This window comes from Staurois parvus, unplaced genomic scaffold (genome assembly GCF_062004578.1).
Source record: "Staurois parvus isolate SC_StPar_1 unplaced genomic scaffold, SC_StPar_1.0 ptg001011l, whole genome shotgun sequence".
Classification (NCBI taxonomy): domain Eukaryota; kingdom Metazoa; phylum Chordata; class Amphibia; order Anura; family Ranidae; genus Staurois; species Staurois parvus.
The window spans coordinates 172,228-198,626 of NW_028318807.1; the positions used below are offsets into that span (position 1 = coordinate 172,228).

At 47.4% G+C, this 26,399-nt stretch overlaps 1 protein-coding gene across 1 annotated transcript in view; it reads right to left on the minus strand.

Annotated features, from left to right (window-relative positions):
- Positions 1-24,916, minus strand: part of LOC149441214 (uncharacterized) — a 63,109-nt gene extending 38,193 nt beyond the window's left edge. Inside the window, exon 1 of the mRNA XM_089657587.1 lies at positions 23,343-24,916. Within this exon, the coding sequence (XP_089513713.1) occupies positions 23,343-24,774 (1,432 nt within the window). The 5' untranslated portion in view covers positions 24,775-24,916. The remainder of the gene's footprint in view (positions 1-23,342) is intronic.
- Positions 24,917-26,399: the final 1,483 nt, after the last annotated feature.

The window sequence follows — 26,399 nt, forward strand, 5'->3', positions numbered from 1 at the left end:
TTACATTAGAGCTCAGTGGAGTCCCCCCCCCCCTTACATCAGAGCTCAGCGGAGTCCCCCCCCCTTACATCAGAGCTCAGCGGAGTCCCCCCCCCCTTACGTCAGAGCTCAGCGGATTGCCCCCCCTTACGTCAGAGCTCAGCGGAGTGCCCCCCCTTACGTCAGAGCTCAGCGGAGTGCCCCCCCTTACATCAGAGCTCAGCGGAGTGCCCCCCCCTTACATCAGAGCTCAGCGGAGTCCCCCCCTTACGTCAGAGCTCAGCGGAGTGCCCCCCCTTACGTCAGAGCTCAGCGGAGTGCCCCCCCCCTTACATCAGAGCTCAGCAGAGTGCCCCCCTTACATCAGAGCTCAGCGGAGTCCACCCCCCTTACGTCAGAGCTCAGCGGAGTCCACCCCCCTTACGTCAGAGCTCAGCGGAGTCCACCCCCCTTACGTCAGAGCTCAGCGGAGTCCCCCCTTATGTCAGAGCTCAGCTGTTAACTGGACATGAAATAGTGAAGTGTGAAGATGCTGGAAGAACAGGGAGGGGGGAGGTAGATAAGGAGAGAAGGGAAGGAGGTGGGGAAAGCTCCATGGTAGAGCAGAGATCGCTCACCCCCAGGCTGCTCTCTGCAGGCTCAGACATCACCAATTGTACAACCAGATGGATCTTCAAATTTCCCGCCTACGGGGCAGTCACAGAGCAGAGGGGCGGGAAGAGGCGGAGCAAAACAGAATCTTACTCCTTCCCCGTCTATGCGGGGAGGGAGGGGGGAAATGTGCTGTCTGAACAAGTGTCACAGACACTGAGCATGCCCAGCTGCAGCCCGCCCCCCCCCCCCCCCCCCCCCGGAGTCTACCAATCACTTTCTTCAGTAAGCCCTGCTGCTTGCCTGCAACAGGGAGAAATGTAAGAAAACAACCTGCACGGCGCCCAGAACTACATGTCCCGAGAGTCAGGAGATAGGATTTGTAAATCCCTGAGTCCAAACTAAATGTCTTCCCATGGGGGGAGTAGTTCTTCAATGTCCAGCAACCCTCCTATTCCCCCCTCACATCCACATCCTATTATTGTGTGACCAATACCATCCAAATCATTCTTACTTTCATTTCCCAAAGTTATCCGTCTACAAGGAGACCTGTATAGATCACATGATGGCACCAATGAGGATGGAGGAGGACCGGAGTCACATGACTGAGAAGATACTAAACCTCACCCTGGAGATCATCTACCTGCTGACCGGAGAGGTGAGGAGGATTCTGGGAGGTCACATGACATCACTCTTATCTCTATTAATAAACACAGACCTGACCGGAGAGGTGAGGAGGATTCTGGGAGGTCACATGACATCGCTCTTATCTCTGTTAGTAACACACAGACCTGACTGGAGAGGTGAGGAGGATTCTGGGAGTCTAACATGATATTCCTATTGGTTCCTCAATACAGAGATTTCCTCTTCTGAAGTCAGGTGATCATATGACCATCACAGTGCCTCCATGTGACTCCCTAAACCCTGAGAGACACAACATGCAGAAGATTCTAGAAGTCACCAAGAAGATGATGGAGCTGCTGACAGGAGAGGTGAGCGGTGCCGGGAATTCTGGGACATTCTCCAGTAACAGACAAGGGATGTGTCTGGATGGTGACTGTATCATTGTGTGTGTCAGGTTCCTATAAGGTGTCAGGGTGTCACTGTCTATTTCTCCATGGAGGAGTGGGAGTATTTAGAAGGACACAAGGATCTCTACAAGGACGTCATGATGGACAATCAGCCGCCCCTCACATCACCGGGTAAGAGGAGACTTTATTGTAAAGGAGAGAGCAGTACGGAGGATCCACCTAGATCCCCCATCATCTGATAAACACATAGAAACAATGGATTCAGTCAGTGTGTGTGTTTCCTACAGATGGATCCAGTCATGGGAACCCACCAGAGAGATGTCCCCGTCCTCTGTATTCCCGGGATTCCACACAGGAAGGTCACACCATCCCTCACTATTACAAGGTTGGTGGGATGGAGAATCTAGAACATGGACTGTGGAGACAATGTGTGGAGTTCTTTTATGTGACCTTACATTTTACAGATGATATTTTCTCTCATTTCCTTGATTTAGAGTGGAGATCCAATCGATATAGAATTTGAGGTGAAAGCAGAAGAAGAAGAGGCGTATGTGAGGGATGATCAGCAGTCTATGGAGGAGGATGGAATAACGGGGACATTTATAGAGGAGGACACTCCTACAGAGATCAGCACAGGTGGGTCATGAACACTAAATCCATTCCTCCACCCATACTGCTCACTGATTGGTCCAGAGTAGGGCGGGGACTGGGTGATATCAGCCTGTAATCCCCTGGTCACTTTCCTGAGCTGTGTTCCCCGTCCTGTATTCCTGGATTTCTCTCGGATAATCTTCCTTCTCTGTGCTGCAGACACAATTTATGTCTCTAGACTGGATTTATGGAGGTTCTGGGGTTCAGCTGGCAGAAAAATGTTGATTTTTACTCTAAGCATTGCATAATGTAGGCACCCAGGACATGTGACTGGGGTCTCCTGCCTTGTGCCTGACTCCTCCAGGGGACCTTCTCTGTTATCTGCTGGCTGTGCCGGGTGGAGGGATATGTCTGTAGTGTCTCAGACCCAAGTCACTGAGTGCAGTCTCAGGAGATGGGAGACAAGCAACCCTTTAAGAACCTTTAATTACTGAATACCAATATTATGAGTCCTGACCATTACACTATATAATCAATATTGTACATTACATCCTCCTGACCCCTGCACTATATACTCTTTGTTGTACATTACATACTCCTGACCCCTGCACTATATACTCTATGTTGTACATTACATACCCCTGACCCCTGCACTATATACTCTATGTTGTACATTACATACTCCTGACCCCTGCACTATATACTCTATGTTGTACATTACATACTCCTGACCCCTGCACTATATACTCTTTGTTGTACATTACATACTCCTGACCCCTGCGCTATATACTCTATGTTGTACATTCCATTCTCCTGACCCCTGCGCTATATACTCTATGCTGTACATTACATACTCCTGACCCCTGCACTATATACTCTATGTTGTACATTACATACTCCTGACCCCTGCACTATATACTCTATGTTGTACATTCCATAGTCCTGACTTCTGCTCTCCCCCCTCCCCCAACTGCTATATATACACATAATATGGATTCTCTTTTATTCCCCCCATTTCCTCCCAGCTGGACATTTTATATCGGATGATATGATTGGAGCACAGACTTTTACATGGTGATAATAATGTGATAACATCCTCCAACTTTGGACCCTAAACAGAAAGTGATAATGAGGGAGGAGTCAATACCCCAATGATGGTGGTCTTCAGGATCAGTCCAGTCTTCATCTTGGTGGTTCTCCCCCCATCCTCACTCTCTGACCTCTGGTGGGGCTCAGCCCCGCTGTTCTTCATGACTAAATCATGGACTAAATAAGGAAGTGCAGTACTTCTTGTGTTGGGAATATGGCGATGAGTGATAGAGGGGGTGGGGACCCTCGTCCTATAATCCCCTCATCACTGTCCCTCCTATAAAAGACAGTTCTGGTTGTTTCCTCACTCTCTGACTAAGGTCCATGAATAAAGAAATGACCTGGTAGGAGATCAGAGGAGCCATTTCCTAGTTCCCTTGAGGGTGGAATTGTAAGCTCCTCAGAGACCAAGCTACCTGATGTGGGCGGAGTCCTGGTTTGGGGAAACCAATCAGCTCCTGTCTAGTAATCCTCTTTGTCTTTGTATTTTAGTCCATGGCCGGGAGATGAGGAAAACCTCCGAGGATTGTCTCACTTTGTCTCCAGACTGGAAAGTAGAAGATGAGGACATCACACAGTATAGTCCAGGAGAAAACCCGACTCCTTCCAATGTCCATCCGGCACCACCCAGTGTAGATGGACCATCGTATTCCTCGTATCCTGAGGAACCTCAGACTGTGCGGGACCGGGCTGGCCTTCCAACAGGGAAGAGCTTCTCCTGTTCTGAGTGCGGGAAGAGGTTCCATTCTACATACCATCTTAATGTGCATAATAGAACTCACACGGGGGAAAAGCCGTATTCCTGTCCTGAGTGTGGGAAATGTTTCCGTTTGAAACGGCATCTTAATAAGCATAAAGTAACTCACACAGGAGAGAAGCCGTATTCCTGTCCTGAGTGTGGGAAATGTTTTTCACAGATGTACAATCTTTACAGACATCAGAGATCTCACACGGGGGAGAAGCTGTATTCCTGTCCTGAGTGCGGGAAATGTTTTTCAGTGAAGTCCCATCTTTACACACACCAGAGATCTCACACAGGGGAGAAGCCGTATTCCTGTCCTGAGTGTGGAAAATGTTTTTCAGACAAGTCCAATCTTTACACACATCAGAGATCTCACACAGGGGAGAAGACGTATTCCTGTTCCGAGTGCGGGAAATGTTTTTTACAGAAGTCCCATCTTTGTACACATCAGAGATCTCACACGGGGGAGAAGCCTTATTCCTGTCCTGAGTGCGGGAAATGTTTTTCAGTTAAGTCCCATCTTTACACACACCAGAGATCTCACACGGGGGAGAAGCCATATTCCTGTCCTGAGTGCGGGAAATGTTTTTCAGAGAAGTGCAGTCTTTACACACATCAAAGATCTCACACAGGGGAGAAGCCATATTCCTGTCCTGAGTGTGGAAAATGTTTTTCAGATAAGTCCAATCTTTACAGACATCAGAGATCTCACATGGCGAGAAGCCACTTTCCTGTCCTGAGTGAGGGAAATGTTCCTCACTGAAGTCCAGTCTTCCTGTACATCAGGGATCCCACACAACCCTGGAGGTGTATTAGTTCCTTGAGTGCGGGAAATGTCTTCTAGATGAATGTTGCTGGACATCCCAGCTCTGATGTGGGGAAGAAGCACACCCTGATATACACCTCAGATATACTCCATGGCTGATCTTCATCATGGAAGAAACAGTCCATAAGGAGATCAGAGGTCCCCAAAGACATGGATGAAGTGTGGGATTGACCATTGATGGCAGGAGAAGAATAAAAATGGCGTCCTGCCCTGTGATTGGCTGAGTACATTTTGTGGTGGGAGATTCCACAAACACTTGGAGGTCTGTTTAAAAATAAATATTTCTACCTCCTGTATACCGGACACTTCCACCCCCTTCCTGCCCAGGACGACTGGTAACTATCAGCGCTCTCACACTTTGAATGACAATTACACCGTCATGCAACATTGTACCCAAATTATATTTTTGTAATTTTTTCACACAAATAGATATTTATTTTGGTGGTATTTAAACACCACTTTTTACCATTTTTGCTTGTTTCTTGTTTTTACAAATAAATGTCTTTCCTTCTAAATGTAGACAAAGGTGTATTCTGCGCCATTTCTTGGGTACAATAACCCCAATCAGTGTCTATGATTCAGTGTGTAGGAGAGTTATAGAGTCTACAAACTATGGGATAGATGTCTGAAAATCCATCATGTCTGATGACGGCAGATCTAATTTCTGAGGATCAAAAACACCAGAACGGTACAAATTGTCAGAACTTTATCTGTGAGGAAATAATCCGTATACAATTCATGGAAACAGGCGGAATCTGGAATGAAGGAGATTCCCTACTAATTCTCACAAAGTAACCGACATCCCAGTTCTGTATTTGTGATAATTGGAAGATGAAATAAAACGCAATAATGTGCAAAAATATATATTTATTAATAATATAAATCAGTACAAAATGGGGATGAAATCTAATAGGTGATGATAAATAATAAACAATACAAGATAACAGTACAATGATCTAATCCACAATAATGGGGAGAAATACAAGCCAGCAATTACTGCCAAATATTAATGAATTACATCCAACTGTCTGGAAATGTCGTGTAAGAAATCAGTAACTCAGCAACATGTGACAACAGATATACAAATCCCCCCCGTGATCTCTCTACACCCAGATATTCAACGCTCAACGTGTACCTTGCCATGACTTGATCTGGAATCCCATACACAGGCCAATCCAATCCGCTTACAATCTGAGATGAAGATGTAATGTTACATGAAGTAGTCTACCTTGTCATATATATACTGTATACATCCGGATAAACCATTGACTAGAAGCCAGAATCAGCTTCAGGGATATGTAAAATCAATCTTCCCCAGAGGAGTGAAATGATAATAATTTATACTGCAGGTAAAATGACGTCACATCCCCTCCTGTGCTCACCAGAACCGTTATCGGACTAAACAATGTATCTGGAGATATAAGGGGAGTACAAGTTATCTGAGGAAAATGAAAGTTCTAGTTCCCAATATGGACTGTATGGTGTCAGTGATGTCAGCTTTCAGTGCGCTCACTTCAGGGGGTGTCTGTGTCCGTCTGTTGCCCCTTGTCTCCTGTCTTGTGGGGTCTTGTTTTGTGATGTGTGTCCTCTTCTCTGTCCGTCTCTTACTTTTATCCCTCCAAATAAAACCTAGGCGGGCAAAGCTCATCTCTCCTCACAATGACGTCAGACTAGGTGCTATTTTCTCTACTAATTGATTTCAGTGACCTGAAGGGGGCAGTATAGGATGAGGAATTCTCTGACATGTCTTCTGGAACATGACAAGGGTTGACCTTTAACCTCGGCTGGTAAGGACATGACTACATTTAGAGAGAACTGCTTTTCTGCCAGGTTTGGTGTCACACAGACTGGTACCCATGTCACTGCTAATAATGTATTACTGAAAGTGGTTGTAAACCTAAAAAACACAAATCCGTCTAATCCTGCAGTTGGGTAGATTTTACCTTTACTGAGCCATTCAGCTTAGTCTGGTATCTTGAAGCAATCCCTTTCTCCATAAATCCCGCCTGATCTTCTGAGCAGAATAAATCTGACACCAGCAGAAATATGGTGTCACCACTCCCCTTCTCCTGTGAGTGACAGGCTGTGCTGAGGATGAGACCAGTATGAGCCTCCATGTAATACACTGCAAGGGGTGGGGGAGGGGGTGTCCTCTCCATGCTGGTCTCTGCCTTCACAAGATCCACAACTCAGCACTCATCAGCACCAGTGATTGTTCTTGAGCCGAGGATGGAGGGGGTATAACTGGGGGATTGTGTGACATCACATCTCCGCCTACTATTCTCTGGTCCTAAGCCACGCCCACAGACCTGCAGTTTTTGGAGGGCGGAGACAAGCTAAAGGAGTATTTTTCTGAGGTACACTCACAGCTGTATGGATGTTTACATTAACCACTTGCCTACCAGGCACTTATACCCCCTTCCTTACCAGGCCAATTTTCAGCTTTCAGCGCTGCCGCACTTTGATTGACAATTGCGCGGTCATGCAACATTGTACCCATATGAAATTTTGATCATTTTTTTCTCACAAATAGAGCTTTCTTTTGGTGGTATTTAATCGCCACTGGGCGCTTTACTTTTTGCGCTATAAATTAAAAAAAGTGCAAAAAATTTGAAAAAAAAAAAAAAGTTTATTTGTTTCTTTTATAAAATTTTTCAAACAGGTATTTTTTCTCCTTCACTGATTTGCGTTGATGAGGCGGCACTGATGGGCACTGATAGGCGGCACTGATGGGCACTGATAGGCAGCACTAAAGGGCACTGATAGGCAGTACTAATGAGGTGGCACGGATAGGCGGCACTGATAGACAGCACTAATTAGGGGTCACGGATAGGCGGCACTGATATGCAGCACTGATAGGTGACACTGATGATGGGTACTGATAGACGGCACTGACTGGCATCACTTCTGGGCACTGACTGGCGGCACTGACTGGCACAACCCCTGGGCACTGACTGGTGGCACTGACTGGCAGCACTGGTGGGTGGCACTGGTGGACAGCACTGGTGGGTGGGCACAGGTGGGTGGCACTGGTGGGCACAGGTGGGTGGCGCTGGTGGGCACAGGTGGGTGGCACTGCTGGGCACAGGTAGGTGGCACTGCAGAGTGGCACAGGTGGGGGCACTGCTGGGCACAGGTGGGGGCACTGCTGGGCACAGGTGGGGGCATTGCTGGGAATGGGTGGGCGGGGCTAGTGGGCGCACAGCTGATCGGAACTTGCGGGGGTCACTGCTGGGCACCGATCATCAGGGCACTGATCATCAGTGCCCTGATGATCGGTGCCGATCCCCGCTCTGACAACTGCCGGTTCTCGGCAGTACTTTCCTTACGATCTGACAGCGTGAGGAAAGTGCAGCCGAGAACCGGCACTTGCATTTTCCTGTGATCAGCGTGTCATTGGACACCGCTGATCACGTGGTAAAAGGCCGGTGGGATCGGCCTTTCACCACATCTCGTGATCAGCTGTGTCCGTAGGACACAGCGATCACGGAGATCGCCGGGTGCGCGCCCCCTGGGGCGCGCAGGAGAGCGCGTTCTAAGAGGACGTCAAATGACGTCCACTCAGAACTGGCCGGCCGCGGTGAAGCCGTCATTCGGCTATGCGCGGTCGGCAAGTGGTTAAAATGTATTAATTTATGGCAAAAAGTAAAATTTTTAAATATTTGGGGTTTACAACCACTTTAAGTGATTCTGGAAAAAACAAATCTACCTAAATATCCTACAAAAAGATGAGGTCATTATACTGAGACTTCTTATCTCACGTCTTCTGTAACATAACAACGTTGTCATACAATGAACTCAAACTGATACTTTATCATGTTATAAACAGAATATCCCCAATATATCAATATGTATTCATTGTTAAACCATTTCATATAAATATATGTATGTGGAAATGGAATCTAGTAATATAAACCTGGATGACATAAGTAAGCAAGCATTCACTTCATGTAATACTAATAATAATACAAGTGACATTTTTGGATCAGATATTCCTGTCACATAATAATAACACCATATACAATGTAAGGTATAATATGCACTCTTTCCAGAGGATCATGGGAAATAATCATTGTGACCAGTTCTTGTGTCCTTTGTTCAATCTAGACATGGACTCATCCATTTATCTTACCACTTGGTGTCATGTCTAGTCTTCATCTTGTAGCCGTCTGATCCCACCATACCTCCCCCCAGATTTATAACCTGGGAACATAAGCTGTAACCACCTTGGAATGCTCTTAGAATCTGTGTTCAGAAACCATGAAATAGAATATACAGAACAAAATGGCTTCCAGCATGTCCATGTAGAGATGATAACTTCAGCCTTCCTGTTTCATTCTGTGAGCCCAGAACAGTTCTGACAACCTGCTGATCTACGATTGGCTCATAACCCTGTGTGGTGGTAACCTGTAGGCACCTGCTGATCTATGATTGGCTCATACCCCTGTGTATCCTGATCAGATGATGATTGCAGCACTCCCAATGTTGTTCATGTAATGGAGTGCACAGTGTGTTCCATCCAAGAAGGGCAGCAAGGTAGAAGCCGGCAATTACAGGCCAGTGAGTCTAACATCGGTGGTAGTCATGTTAATGGAATCACTCCTGAAAGGAAGGATCATTGATCATCTAGAAACACACAACTTGCTGGATCCAAAGCAGCATGGCTTTGCTGAGGGCAGACCATGGCAGACTCATCTGATTGGACTTTTTGACTATATCACCAATGATTTGGACCAGGGTGGTGCTGTGGACATAGAGTATCTTGATTCCCGCAAGGCATGTGATACAGTCCACATAATGATCTAATACAGAAGTTGGACAAGCTAGGACTTAGCCCTTGGGTGGTTCAGTGGATGTGCAGTTGGATAAAGGAGAGATACCAGAGTGTGGTTGTAAATGGGGTTCACTCGGAACAGAGAGCAGTCACTAGTGGTGTACCCCAAGGCTCTGTACTGGGTCCTGTTCTATATGTAATCTATATGTAAGTGATAGAACTAAAGGGTTGTTGGGTAAGGGGATGTCTCTTTGCTGATGACACACAAGGTGTGTAATAAGGAGGATATCCCTGGAGGTGTCTGTAACATGGCACAGGATTGCTGAAAGATTGGCATTGCTGGAAGATTGGTCAGAGAAGTGGAAATTGCAGTTCAATGTTTATAAATGTAAATAATGCACCTAGGGAAAAATAATCACTTGAGAGAGTACAACATGGGGGTTATGTTACTTGCCAGCACTTCAGAAAAAAAGGATTTGGGGTACTTATTTAGATCTTTATATCACTAAAGGGGTCAACGGCGGGAGGAAGGAGGTCCCGATTCCTCTATATAGATCTTTATATCAATAGAAGGGTCACCGGTGGGAGAAAGGAGGTCCTGATTCCTCTATATAGATCTTTATATCACTAGAGGGGTCACCTGCGGGAGAAAGGAGGTCCCAATTCCTCTATATAGATCTTTATATCTCTAGAGGGGTCACCAGCAGGAGGAAGGAGGTCCTGATTCCTCTATATAGATCTATCACTAGAGGGGTCACCGGCGGGAGGAAGGAGGTCCCGATTCCTCTATATAGATCTTTATATCACTAGAGGGGTCACCGGCAGGAGGAAGGAGGTCCCGATTCCTCTATATAGATCTTTATATCACTAGAGGGGTCACCGGCAGGAGGTCCCGATTCCTCTATATAGATCTTTATATCACTAGAGGGGTCATCGGCGGGAGGAAGGAGGTCCCGATTCCTCTATATAGATCTTTATATCACTAGAGGGGTCAGCGGCAGGAGGAAGGAGGTCCTGATTCCTCTATATAGATCTATCACTAGAGGGGTCACCTGCGGGAGAAAGGAGGTCCCAATTCCTCTATATAGATCTTTATATCTCTAGAGGGGTCACCAGCAGGAGGAAGGAGGTCCTGATTCCTCTATATAGATCTATCACTAGAGGGGTCACCGGCGGGAGGAAGGAGGTCCTGATTCCTCTATATAGATCTTTATATCACTAGAGGGGTCACCGGCAGGAGGAAGGAGGTCCTGATTTCTCTATATAGATCTATCACTAGAGGGGTCACCGGCGGGAGAAAGTAGGTCCCGATTCCTCTATATAGATCTTTATATCACTAGAGGGATCACCGGCGGGAGGAAGGAGGTCCCGATTCCTCTATATAGATCTTTATATCACTAGAGGGGTCACCGGCGGGAGGAAGGAGGTCCCGATTCCTCTATATAGATCTTTATATCACTAGAGGGGTCACCGGCAGGAGGAAGGAGGTCCTGATTCCTCTATATAGATCTTTATATCACTAGAGGGGTCACCTGCAGGAGGAAGGAGGTCCCGATTCATCTATATAGATCTTTATATCACTAGAGGGGTCACCTGCAGGAGGAAGGAGGTCCCGATTCCCCTATATAGATCTTTATATCACTAGAGGGGTCACCTGCAGGAGGAAGGAGGTCCTGATTCCTCTATATAGATCTTTATATCACTAGAGGGGTCACTGGCAGGAGGAAGGAGGTCCCGATTCCTCTATATAAATCTATCACTAGAGGGGTCACCGGCGGGAGAAAGGAGGTCCCGATTCCTCTATATAGATCTTTATATCTCTAGAGGGGTCACCATCAGGAGGAAGGAGGTCCCGATTCCTCTATATAGATCTTTATATCACTAGAGGGGTCACCGTCGGGAGGAAGGAGGTCCTGATTCCTCTATATAGATCTTTATATCACTAGAGGGGTCACCGTCGGGAGGAAGGAGGTCCTGATTCCCCTATATAGATCTTTATATCACTAGAGGGGTCACCGTCGGGAGGAAGGAGGTCCTGATTCCCCTATATAGATCTTTATATCACTAGAGGGGTCACCGGCGGGAGGAAGGAGGTCCCGATTCATCTATATAGATCTTTATATCACTAGAGGGGTCACCTGCAGGAGGAAGGAGGTGCAGATTCCTCTATATAGATCCTATCACTAGAGGGGTCACCGGCAGGAGGAAGGAGGTCCCGATTCCCCTATATAGATCTTTATATCACTAGAGGGGTCACCTGCAGGAGGAAGGAGGTCCTGATTCCTCTATATAGATCTTTATATCACTAGAGGGGTCACTGGCAGGAGGAAGGAGGTCCCGATTCCTCTATATAAATCTATCACTAGAGGGGTCACCGGCGGGAGAAAGGAGGTCCCGATTCCTCTATATAGATCTTTATATCTCTAGAGGGGTCACCATCAGGAGGAAGGAGGTCCCGATTCCTCTATATAGATCTTTATATCACTAGAGGGGTCACCGTCGGGAGGAAGGAGGTCCTGATTCCTCTATATAGATCTTTATATCACTAGAGGGGTCACCGTCGGGAGGAAGGAGGTCCTGATTCCCCTATATAGATCTTTATATCACTAGAGGGGTCACCGTCGGGAGGAAGGAGGTCCTGATTCCCCTATATAGATCTTTATATCACTAGAGGGGTCACCGGCGGGAGGAAGGAGGTCCCGATTCATCTATATAGATCTTTATATCACTAGAGGGGTCACCTGCAGGAGGAAGGAGGTGCAGATTCCTCTATATAGATCCTATCACTAGAGGGGTCACCGGCAGGAGGAAGGAGGTCCTGATTCCTCTATATAGATCTTTATATCACTAGAGGGGTCACCGGCAGGAGGAAGGAGGTCCCGATTCCTCTATATAGATCTTTATATCACTAGAGGGGTCACCGGCAGGAGGAAGGAGGTCCCGATTCCTCTATATAGATAGTCAAAAGTAAAAACCAAAGGACACAACTGCAATGCATATTCAATGCATAATATGTCCAATTTGTCATAATATGCATTGCAGTTGTGGCCTTTGGTTTTTAATTTTGACTATTTGATATTTACCACTTGATGTGATTTGGTTCACTTATACATCATCCATTCACCTATTTATTTGTCACTCACTGACAACACTTGTGTAGGGGAGGAAATTAATCCTTTCTGTGACTGCTGTAACCTGCTGACTGGCATCTCCTCTGAACCCTGACACTTGTACAGTGAGGGATTTCATCCCCTCCCTTCTCCTCTCAGACTGTAATAGAGAGAGAGCCATTAAAGGAGCCAATGACAGGGACTTTCTCAAGCAGGAGGTGCAGCTGCCAAGCATTGTGGAATATGCAGTCCTGGACAGAAACGGCCTGATAGGCTGATATAGGAATGGAACTACAGAGACCAGCAGGCTTAGTGAGAGCAGAGTGAAGGACTCCATCTTGTTTTTCCTGAGGGGAGGCAGTCTGCATGTGGCAGGAGACAGTCTGGACCTGGCAGAGAAGTGCTCAGGGTCAGTTCACTCCATGTTTAGGTATCTGCATCAGTCAGGGAACATCCAACCTGAGAGATGTGGCCTACAGTACAGTGCCTACACCGACAGTGTGAAGGGCTCATCGTGAAGTGACCACAGGAGACGGTCATTTCCAGGACCATGGTTTGGGCCTTAGTCCCAGGATCTGGTGAGAGGGATTTTGCCCCCTGGCAGATGACAGGAACACGGCACACAGAGACATGACACTTCTCCCATACTCACCAGGCACTGGGTTGTGTAGATGGTCCTGCTATACAGACACAGTGTTTGCTTTGCTATACAAATCCTGCCACGGGATTACAATGATACTTTACCATAGGAGTGTAAGTGCACCAATGAAAGTGTCTCGCTGAAGACCCCAACATTCATCCTGTTACCAAGAGACTGAAGTTACTGGTGCCATACGGGCACGCGCATGCGTATTCAGGCCTCTGTATTGCATGGTGTGGGAGGGAATAGCTCTACCTTGGAAAGTAGCTATGAAGCATCAGTTGGGCGCAGTGTTTGCCTATTGGGCTTGTGGTGTCGGGGGTTAGAAGGGAGAAGTCTGACACCACAGAGAGTCATCCTTCTGCTCTCCTCCTGCTTGGACATCATAGAGCTGAGTTTATGTAAAGGGGTTTAGACCCACTTTGAGGGCGCCATGTAAGTGTTTCCTCTGCTCTTGGGGTTATTCACGGTTGGAATCCCCTGAAAGCAGCCTGAGTGTAAAAGTGAGTTGTGATGGAAGCGTAGGCAGGACACAACACACACGGAGGATGGTAAACACACAAAGCTTTATTGAACTATGGAAGGCACTCAATCAGGGTATTTAGGTAGCTTCCAGGTACCCCAAAAAGGGGTAGAGAAGGGAGGAGCCCAAAATAATTGTAATCCGGCCCATGATAGGGCAATTTCGGTAGCGATGGTCCGAGCAAGTATTAATCCAGGCAGACAAGGTATGAGTGTTCGATGGGGCCGTCCGGACAGAGAAGTGGGGCATTCAATGGGGCCAGTCCAGGCAGGGTAATGGAGATTCATGGACAGTCCAGGCAGGGAAAATAGGGGGATTCACAGACAGTCCAGGCAGGGAAAATAGGGAGGTTCACAGACAGTCCAGGTAGGGGGGTATGGGCACTCACGGTTTTGGCAGGAGTCACCTCTGGCACACACAGCAGATAGCAGGCAAACGTACTCCTTGGCACACAGCGGGTAGCAGATATAGTACTTCTTGGCACACACAGCGGATAGCAGGCAAAGGTACTCCTACTCCTTGGAACACAGTGGGTAGCAGATAAAGTACTCCTTGGCACACACAGCAGAGAGCAGGAAAAGGTACTCCTACTCCTTCGCACAGAGCGGGTAGCAGGCAGAGTACTTCTTGGCACACACAGCAGAGAGCAGGCAAAGGTACTCCTACTCCTTGGCACACAGCGGGTAGCAGGCAGAGTACTTCTTGGCACACACAGCGGATAGCAGGTAAATGTATTACATGTATAACATGAACTATTTGTACCATTTGAAGATCTGGGTCCTATTGGGCACACTGACTGCTCTTTTTTCTGCCAGTATGGATCCTAACTAACTGTATTTATCACCCTGAGGACTTGGGCCTAATAAAAGGTATCTGTGGTCAAGGACTAGATTTAAATGAGACCCAGATAACCAAAAGTGAAAGAAAGTCAAAAAGAAGTTTTGAAGAGAACAATCCTTTTTCAGGAAAATGATGATGCAGTTTAAATCTGCTTATGCTCAAAAGTCAGGTTCTGATAAATGTTGGATATGTAGTAAGTTACATCCGAGCACATAGGAAATTCCTCTTCTGGCCGCTCCAGTCAAAATATTTTTGTTAATAACAGGGAATGTAAGTATTGGTTTGACCAATATTACTTCTAATGCCGCCATATCTTTTCCAACTCTGGGAGTCACTCAACTCCCCGATTGGTGTTTTAGACTGGGGAATACTTCCCACAAGGGAAAGGGAATGTGCTCTCAGTCCATATTAAACATATCTGATCCTGGAAGGAGGGATGGAACTTCTGTGAAACTCTGGCAAGTAAATGGTAGAGCCCTGAATTAAAGTTTAGAAGGGATACAAGACAATGTGGGGAAAACTATGTTTGGAAAACTTTGTTTTTTATTTCACACTTGTTGTCACCCCTGAATTTCATTCTGCAATACAAAAATTGCCGATCTCCTTGGGAAACAATACCTATATCTGTTGTGGTAAGATCTGTTACCCTTGGATACCGAGTAATGTCCAGGGCTGGTGCTATGTAGCCCAATTAGTGCCAATCATGGCAGCTATAGACCAGAAGGAACACCAGGTAAAAGCCAGTACATACCCAAAACACCATCAAAAATATAGTAAACTTGATTACCCTCTAATCAGTATTAGTGTATAAACATAAAGTCCAAAACCCAAAAAATGAAACAAAAAAACAAAAACCATCCAAAAGAAAAAACAAAAACAAAAAGTCCAAAATAAAGTCCCAAATTATTATTTCAAAATCTTTATCTGTGATATCTTAATTCTTCATATCTTCCAAAATCTTTGTGATATACTTCGAAACCAGATCTTCATATACCTCAAAGAACAGAACTCAACATGTGTAATATCTTCAAAGAAAGGGGTATATAAAAAACCGTGCCACACGTGTTTCATGCACATAAAAAATAAATGTGCCACCACAACCGTGAAAAAGGAAAATCCCTCAGCCTTAGGAGTCAATCCACTGCATACCACTAGAGGAAGTGCATAGGTACCCTCAGAATGGTATCAAGGGTCTGAGTACTTCTTTCCAACCTTTAAATATTCCTTCAGCCTTTCCAGCCACTTCCCACAGACCTCATAAACAGACCATGGATCAGTATGTATCATAAAAACTTATAGCACTTTATTGTAGCAACTTACATTCAAATAAGATGACATCAGCTTCAACATCACAAATGATATGTTCACAATCCTGCCTCTCCTCATAAGTGTATAGATTCCACACTATCTCACTCCCGAGGGGGAACCGATTGCCTGTGGTAAGTCCCCAGTACCTCAAAGCCCCATGAGGATTCCAGGAAGCCACAGCCGCATGTACCAGGATCAAAAATGGCCGTCGCCGCACTTCCGGAAGAGCGTCACTACGTCACCACGTCACGTGCCCCGGACGCGTTTCGTCACATTCGGACTTTATCAACAGGGATCCCACTGGGGAATAACACTCATGAACAAAATAAATAATGACACAAACATTATTGATGATATACTGGAGAGGAACTCTAAGGACATGGGGTTGCTAAATACCGAGACCAGAGCTATTAGAGAACAGCTGGAGATGCAAGATTTAGCTATTGAAAGCATGAGTGCTGCTCTGACAGGTCTGTGTGAGATGACAGAGGATTCTGAATGTTGTACTTGGATATATAATACCACAATGACTGTTCCAGATTATTATGAAATAATAAAGCAACACAGGGAACAGGTAGATGGTTTAATGGAAGAAGCTAGAGCTATAGGAAAAGATGGATGGACTCCTTTTGATTGGCTAGGATCAGGATTTGGTTCCGTCTTTTCATGGATGAAAGGTATTGCTGTAAGAATAGTCATGATATTGTTTTTTGTTTTATTTTTATATCTATGTTTTAAATGCTTATTATATTGTATTGTTAGAGCTACCAAGCCGCAAAATACAAATGAAGGGTATCTGGCTATGTACAAAAAGATGAATGAGGTAAAGAATTGAGATCATGTTCATGATCTAAGAGGGGATTGAAAGGATCTAGAGAACCTCCATTGTGTTGATGTACGCCATTTTAAGTATTAAGTTAGGTTTTTGCAGATATATTAAAAGTTTTAGTTTGCTGAAGGATGTATCAACAAAAGATATCATGACCCTGAAGTTTTCTTTGCCCGGCTATTTCTCAGAAAGCTAGCAAAAACAGTTTATACCAAGAAATGTATATGTCATGTTTCATGTAGTCAGCTCATGATGGAAACTTACAAGTTACAGTTTTAGAACTCGCTCCCCCCCCTTATTATTTCTGTATCCTATATAATCTTAGTAATGTCTAATAAACTTTGAACATCTCTGAACATAAGCTGCCGTTATTTCCGTGTTCAAGGGGTGTTCCCAGAATTCTGCTGATAAACCAGGAATCTCTCCACAGACTGGGGGTCTCTGAGGGGATAAGAAAATCAATCCTTTCACTTACCTGACCTAAATCCAACAGAACACCTCTAGGATATCATGTTTTGGTCCATCCGACGCCACCAGGTTGCAACCAAACCGGATATCGTATGTACTCTCCAGCGCCTCAGGATATGCACAGCCAAAAGGGAAGCCAAGGAAACCAGGACAGCGACAACCAAAGGAAATGCTTCAGGGGTGCAGCCCTCCTCAGACGGGGAGATCAGCCACTAGATAGAGAATAAACAGGTGCGCACACACCTTGTGCATTATCCAAGGTTTATTGAAAGGAGTGAAAAATAAAAACATACCCACAGGTGAAGCATGTATCTAAAAAGCATTTGCATCATGACGATGGCCACAACGGCAAGCAAGGTGTTCCAAGTGTCAGTGCGGTCAAATGTCTGACGCGTTTCAGGGATGAATCCCTTTCCTCAGAGCTCCTGACCAGCCTCTGATGCAGATGTGTAGTGGATGGATGATGGGAGTCTTGCTGGTGATATCTTATTAGGACCCTCCCCCGATGTTGTCAGGCATGAATACAAGCACATGGGGGCCATACAGACTACTGAGGACCATTCTGAGTTGCTGCAATGACATTTCAGCACAATGGTATGACAGGCGGTGCCACCTGTGAGACTCGGCATGTGAAGGTAACATTGCCGCACTGTGAAGCTAAGCATGGAGGTCACAGCAATGTGTACTCACCCAATCAGCTGCTTTCTTCATTTAGAGGTAGGTGATCAGGGGGCGGGTCTGTGACATCATCCTCTTCTAAGCCCCTCTGTTAGGAATGGACTTGCCAGTAATGGTGGGACTCACCTGCCTTGTGGGCTGCAGTACCAGGGGGTGCTCCCAGCAATCAGAGACTCAACCCTGCAGTCAGCCAAACACCTGAAACTGCTTAGGCAGGTGTATTTAAGTGATGGCCAGACCTGCAGTCTTTGCCTTGGTGTGTGTGTTTTCCTGGGCCCTGTATCTTGTAATCCTGCATTCTTGTTCCTGTTCCTGTGTTCCTGCTAGTATGTTTCCTTGTTGCCAAACTCTGCCTGTTCTGATTACGCTGACCCTCTCCTGCTCTGACCCCGGCTCGTTCCTGACCATCCCTCTGTCTGACCCTCTGTACCACGCTGCCCGCTACCTGCTGAACCTGGCTTGTGACCCCGACCATTCTCTGCCTGACCCCCCTGTACCTACCTGCCCGATTGTTATTGACCCGGCCTGCCTGACGACGCTTGCATTGTATGTACTGTTATCTGTGGGTGGTTGGTTTGGTTCGTTTGCACTGTGTTATGTTTAGTATTGCACTGCGTTTATGTATTGTTAGTGTTAATAAATTATATTGTTTATAACATATCTGAAGTCTGCGTTTCCCTGCGTCAGTCCACACACCTCTGGTCATACCCGGAGCCCTGACATTACACCAAGGCCAATCCTGACCAGAAGTGGCTGCACAGGGAAGCCATCTTGGCTTGTTGCTGGGAAGGATGGATCTGGATGAGGTTGTGTATTTATCTCTGCTGTTTTTTGATGACAGAGAGTATGCTTATCAGGCTCTGAGGGAGTATCCCCGGGATCAACTGCTAGAATGTATACGGATCGCTCATTGCCTAGTAGATCAGGGCACAGAATTCTCTGAGGTGCAGCCATTGATTCAGGTTTGTGTAGAGTTGGTTTCATCTGGTACCCCTGAAAGCAGGAATGACTTTTTGCCACCATTTAGTGTAGACCAGGTAGAGTCCCTGGTATGGTTATTAGAGGATGATGTGGATTACTTTCTGGAGCACTATGCTGCATGTTCACCACAGACACTAAGAGATTGTATAAACGCAGTGCAGTCTTTGGTTAGACAGGCTTTGTGTAAGCTGAGCTTTGTTCAACCCATACTGCAGACATGGACAGACTTGTTGCACCCAGCCTCAGTCAGCTTACAAAAACCCAGTTCTGCTTCTAATCTATTTCCTCAAAGCTCTATTCCTGCATTCCAAACAGCACCCCCAGTGATGGCCCAGTATACCCTGCTATCTACCGCATGTCAGTACCCTGTTCCCACTCGCTGCACCTATCCTGCCTTTAACCCTGTAAAGAAGTCCTCTGTAGCAACTGTTCCCTCCCCTGTTCCATCCTCCAGCTCTTCTCTGTCTCCAGCTGCTCCATTCGTTTGCAGACCTGCGTTTACTTGCAGTGCTCCAGTAGTTAAAACCAGAAAGAAGCGAAAATTCTTTCCAACCAATACCATCCTGCCAGTATCCAAACCGGTCAGCCTGCCGTCTGAGAACCGGCCTTCCGTGGTTCAGCCTGGTGCCTCGGCACCCGCACTTCAACCTGATGTCTGTACCCAGCCTGATGCCTCTACCCAGCCTGATGCCTTTACCCAGCCTGATGCCTCTACCCAGCCTGATGCCTCCATTCAGCCTGATGCCTCTACCCAGCATGATGTTTCTACCCAGCCTGATGAACTGATCCAGCCTGATGATCCTATTAGGCCAGTTGACTTGATGCCCGCTGTCGAGCCAGACGATCCAATGCCTGATGACCCGGTGCCCGCTGTCATACCTGGTGACCCGATGCCCGCTGTCAAGCCAGACGATCCAGCACCAGATGACCCGGTGCTCGCTGTCGAGCCAGACGATCCGGTACCTGATGACCCAGTGCCCGCTGTCGTGCCAATTGACTCAGAGCCCGCTGTCGTGCCTGGTGACTCGGTGCCCACTGCCTTGCCAGATGATGCGGTGCCCGCTGGCGAGCCAAATGACCTGATGCCTGTTGACCCAGTGCCCGCTGTCATACCTGGTGACCCGATGCCCGCTGTTGAGCCAGACAATCCAATGTCTGACCCAGTGCCCGCGGTCATGCCAGGTGACTCGGAGCCCACTGTCGTGCCTGGTGACTCAGTGCCTGTCGCTCCGCCTGGGGGTCCGGCGCCCGCCGCTCCGCCTGGGGGCCCGAGACCTGTCGCCCCGCCTGGGGGTCCGGCGCCTGCCGCTCCGCCTGGGGGCCTGAGACCTGTCGCTCCGCCTGGGGGTCCGGCGCCTGCCGCTCTGCCTGGGGGCCCGAGACCTGTCGCTCCGCCTGGGGGTCCGGCGCCCGCAGCTCCACCTGGGGGCCCGAGACCTGTTGCTCCGCCTGGGGGTCCGGCACCCGCCGCTCCGCCTGGGGGCCCTAGACCTGTCGCTCCGCCTGGGGGTCCGGCGCCCGCCGCTCCGCCTGGGGGCCCGAGACCTGTCGCCCCGCCTGGGGGCCCGATGCCTGTCGCCCCGCCTGGGGGCCCGATGCCTGTCACCCCGCCTGGGGGCCCGGTGCCTGTCGCCCCGCCTGGGGGCCCGGTGCCTGTCGCCCCGCCTGGTCGCCCGGTGCCTGCTGCTTCGCCTGGTGATCCGATGTGCCTCTGCCCGGAGTCCAGCCTGATGTGCCTCTGCCCGGAGTCCAGCCCGATGTGCCTCTGCCCGGAGTCCAGCCCAATGTGCCTCTGCCCGGAGTCCAGCCCGATGTGCATCTGCCCGGAGTCCAGCCCGATGTGCCTCTGCCCGGAGTCCAACCCGATGTGCCTCTGCCCGGAGTCCAGCTCGATTTGCCTCTGCCCGGAGTCCAGCTCGTTTTGCCTCTGCCCGGAGTCCAGCACGGAGTCCTGCCCGATGTGCCGCTGCCCGGAGTCCTGCCCGATGTGCCGCTGCCCGGAGTCCTGCCCGATGTGCCGCTGCCCGGAGTCCTGCCCGATGTGCCAGTCTTTGATATCCCGCCAGTTACCAGACCCGGGAGGTGGAACATTTTGCCCAGCTAGGACTGTTTGGAGCGTCCTGAGGCCGCTCCTTGAGGGGGGTACTGTTAGGAATGGACTTGCCAGTAATGGTGGGACTCACCTGCCTTGTGGGCTGCAGTACCAGGGCTAGCCAGCGAGTGCTCCCAGCAATCAGAGACTCAACCCTGCAGTCAGCCAAACACCTGAAACTGCTTATGCAGGTGTATTTAAGTGATGGCCAGACCTGCAGTCTTTGCCTTGGTGTGTGTGTGTTTTCCTGGGCCCTGTATCTTGTAATCCTGCATTCTTGTTCCTGTTCCTCTGTTCCTGCTAGTACGTTTCCTTGTTGCCAAACTCTGCCTGTTCTGATTACGCTGACCGTCTCCTGCTCTGACCCCGGCTCGTTCCTGACCATCCCTCTGCCTGACCCTCTGTACGCTGCCCGCTAAATGCTGAACCTGGCTTGTGACCCCGACCATTCTCCGCTTGCTCCCCCTGTACCTACCTGCCCAATTGTTATTGACCCGGCCTGCCTGACGACGCTTGCACTGTATGTACTGTTATCTGTGGGTGGTTGGTTTGGTTTGTTTGCACTGTGTTATGTTTTAGTATTGCACTGCGTTTATGTATTGTTAGTGTTAATAAATTATATTGTTTATAACATATCTGAAGCCTGCGTTTCCCTGCGTCAGTCACATACCTCTGGTCATACCCGGGAGCCCTGACACCCTCCCATCTGACCGTGCCCATTACTCTCCATGGCATGCCGAGCAGAACTTGGTTTTCATGTGTCTGCGTTGGGCTGATTTGTGGTCACCATGGATTGAATTATTAGGTGTAAACCAGGCAGATGGCTTGTTCTGGGGACTGTCAGTGATCACATGTCCTGTTATATGGATTCAATATCCATCGTCTGACATCCTAACAGGCGTCTGTCATTTTTCAGGATGTCAGGAAAAACATGTCCTCCGTCAGTAAATGTTCATGTTGTGTCAGTAATAAAAGTCACGGAGGGTTGGGAACCCTGCAAGGGGGGCAGAGATATGTGACTGCCTAGTCCAGCCTTTCTCAGCCAGGGTTCCTCCAAAGGGTTCTAGGGCTTCCTTGTCACTTCATTGGGCTGTATATGGAAGTGTCACCGACCAGCCGTTTCTGGATACACAGCTTTGTCATCATTGCACACACACAGGATTTTGTTTTTCATTCAATACATTTTTATTATAATTTCACTTTTAACAAGATTGCAGAAAAAAATCAGTAAACGGTAAAAGAAGGAATCTGATTGGTCAGGAAGATCCCTTGTCTGGAATGTGGGGGCGGAGTCATTATTATTGGTGTACAATACAATACACAACGTGTTCCATTATTATAACAAAGTATTGTAGAAAAGATCCCAACATGTGACATGGCTGAATGAATGCTGGTCATATTAGTTCATCTATTCTCTAAGTGGGGTGGTATCTATTGGGCCAATCCCTTTTACAAACCACACATAATATCGCCCTTCAAAGTGAAACAGAAATGATTTGCACAAAATCAAAGAGTAGAAATATTTTACGGTGGATCCCCTCTACCCGGACCCCATATGTAGACATAGAACAACAAGCTGTGTTCCCTCTCGTGCCGCACTCCTCCAACCACCCAAACCCACACAGAAGCCAAGGGAAATAATGAGAGGAAAGTTCCCCCCTAGTTTGGGGCGGAGTTCTCCTTCCCTCCTGTTGGGGGATGGGAGAAGGATGGACTGAAGACAGAGAGACGCTTCGGGGTCACCACTGTTCTGTAGAGCCTTGAAATGAAGGACATCAACTTCAGAAGTTCTTGTTGTCTGTGTAAAGTTCCCCGATAACGAGATCTGGGCTCTCCCGGCTTCTAGCTCTGTAACCCGCTATATCATTATCAGGAAACGCAACTCCGACACCCAAGAAGGGCTGAAGTTGTGTCCTTCATTTCCAGGATCTACTGACCACTCTGCACCCCAACATTTACTGCACTTCATCCATGTCTTTGGGGGCCTCTCATCTCCTTATCAACTGTTTCTTCCATGACGAAGATCAGCCATGGAGTATATCTGAGGTGTATATCAGGGTGTGCTTCTTCCCCACGAGAGCTGGGATGTCCAGCAACATTCATCTAGAAGACATTTCCCGCACTCAAAGCACTAATACACCTCCAGGGTTGTGTGGGACCCCTGATGTACAGGAAGACAGGACCTCAGTGAGGAACATTTCCCTCACTCAGGACAGGAAAGTGGCTTCTTCCCTGTGTGAGATCTCTGATGTGTGTAAAGACTGGACTTCCATGAAAAACATTTCCCGCACTCAGGACAGGAATATGCCTTTTTCCCCGTGTGAGAACTCTGATGTGTGTATAGATGGGACTTCGTTGAAAAACATTTCCCGCACTCAGGACAGGAATACGGCTTCTCACCTGTGTGAGATCTCTGATGTGTGTAAAGACTGGACTTCGTTGAAAAACATTTCCTGCACTCAGAACAGGAATACGGCTTCTCACCTGTGTGAGATCTCTGATGTGTGTAAAGACTGGACTTCTCTGAAAAACATTTCCCACACTCAGGACAGGAATATGGCTTTTCCTCTGTGTGAGATCTCTGGTGTGTGTAAAGATTGGACTTACTTCTAAAACATTTCCCGCACTCAGGACAGGAATATGGCTTCTCCCCTGTGTGAGATCTCTGATGTGTGTAAAGACTAGACTTCACTGAAAAACATTTCCTGCACTCAGAACAGGAATATGGCTTCTCCCCCGTATGAGATCGCTGATGTATGGATAGCTTGGACTTCGTTAAAAAACATTTCCCGCACTCAGAACAGGAATACGGCTTCTCCCCTGTGTGAGATCTCTGGTGTGTGTAAAGACTAGACTTCTCTGAAAAACATTTCCCACACTCAGGACAGGAATACGGCTTCTCCCCTGTGTGAGATCTCTGGTGTGTGTAAAGTTTGGACTTACTTGTAAAACATTTCCCGCACTCAGGACAGGAATATGCCTTATCCCCTGTGTGAGAACTCTGATGTGTGTAAAGACTGGACTTCACTGAAAAACATTTCCCGCACTCAGGACAGGAATACGGCTTCTCTCCTGTGTGAGATCTCTGATGTGTGCACAGATGGGTCTTCAGTGAAAAACATTTCCCGCACTCAGAACAGGAATACGGCTTCTCCCCCGTGTGAGATTTCTGATGTGTGCACAGAAGGGTCTTCAGTGAAAAACATTTCCCGCACTCGGGACAGGAATATGGCTTCTCCCCCGAGTGAGATCTCTGGTGTTTGTAAAGACTGGACTTACTTGTAAAACATTTCCCGCACTCAGGACAGGAATACGGCTTCTCCCCTGTGTGAGATCTCTGATGTATGTAAAGACTGAACTTCTCTGAAAAACATTTCCCGCACTCAGGACAGGAATACGGCTTCTCCCCTGTGTGAGATCTCTGGTGTTTGTAAAGACTGGACTTACTTGTAAAACATTTCCCGCACTCAGGACAGGAATACGGCTTCTCCCCTGTGTGAGATCTCTGATGTATGTAAAGACTGGACTTCACTGGAAAAAATTTCCCGCATTCAGGACAGGAATACAGATTCTCCCCTGTGTGAGATCTCTGATGTCTGTAAAGACTAGACTTCTTTGAAAAACATTTCCCGCACTCAGGACAGGAATAAGGCTTCTCCCCTGTGTGAGATCTTTTATGCATATTAAGTTGGTATGTAGAAAGGAAACCTTTCCCGCACTCAGAACAGGAGAAGCTCTTCTCTGTTGGAAGGCCGGCCCGGTCCCGCACAGTCTGAGGTTCCTCAGGATACGAGGAATCCGATGGTCCATCTACACTGGGTGGTGCCGGATGGACATTGGAGGGAGCCGGGTTTTCTCCTGGACTATACTGTGTGATGTCCTCATCTTCTACTTTCCAGTCTGGAGACAAAGTGAGACAATCCTCGGAGGTTTTCCTCATCTCCCGGCCATGGACTAAAATACAAAGACAAAGAGGATTACTAGACAGGAGCTGATTGGTTCCCCCAAACCAGGACTCCGCCCACATCAGGCAGCTTGGTCTCTGAGGAGCTTACAATTCCACCCTCAAGGGAACTAGGAAATGGCTCCTCTGATCTCCTACCAGGTCATTTCTTTATTCATGGACCTTAGTCAGAGAGTGAGGAAACAACCAGAACTGTCTTTTATAGGAGGGACAGTGATGAGGGGATTATAGGACGAGGGTCCCCACCCCCTCTATCACTCATCACCATCTTCCCAACACAAGAAGTACTGCACTTCCTTATTTAGTCCATGATTTAGTCATGAAGAACAGCGGGGCTGAGCCCCACCAGAGGTCAGAGAGTGAGGATGGGGGGAGAACAACCAAGATGAAGACTGGACTGATCCTGAAGACCACCATCATTGGGGTATTGACTCCTCCCTCATTATCAATTTCTGTTTAAGGGTCCAAAGTTGGAGGATGTTATCACAATATTATCACCATGTAAAACTCTGTGCTCCAATCACATCATCCGATATAAAATGTCCAGCTGGGAGGAAATGGGTGTAACAAAAGAGAATACATATTATGTGTATATATAGCAGTGGGGGGAGGGGGGAGAACAGAAGTCAGGAGTATGTAATATACAACATAGAGTATATAGTGCAGGGGTCAGGAGTATGTAATGTACAACATAGAGTATATAGTGCAGGGGTCAGGAGTATGTAATGTACAACATTGAGTATATAGTGCAGGGGTCAGGACTATGTAATGTACAACATAGAGTATATAGTGCAGGGGTCAGGAGTATGTAATGTACAACATAGATTATATAGTGCAGGGGTCAGGAGTATGTAATGTACAACATGGAGTATATAGTGCAGGGGTCAGGAGTATGTAATGTACAACATGGAGTATATAGTGCAGGGGTCAGGACTATGTAATGTACAACATAGAGTATATAGTGCAGGGGTCAGGAGTATGTAATGTACAACATAGAGTATATAGTGCAGGGGTCAGGAGGATGCAATGTACAACATAGATTATATAGTGCAGGGGTCAGGAGTATGTAATGTACAACATGGAGTATATAGTGCAGGGGTCAGGAGTATGTAATGTACAACATGGAGTATATAGTGCAGGGGTCAGGAGTATGTAATGTACAACATGGAGTATATAGTGCAGGGGTCAGGAGTATGTAATGTACAACATAGAGTATATAGTGCAGGGGTCAGGAGTATGTAATGTACAGCATAGAGTATATAGTGCAGGGGTCAGGAGTATGTAATGTACAACATAGAGTATATAGTGCAGGGGTCAGGAGCATGTAATGTACAATATAAATT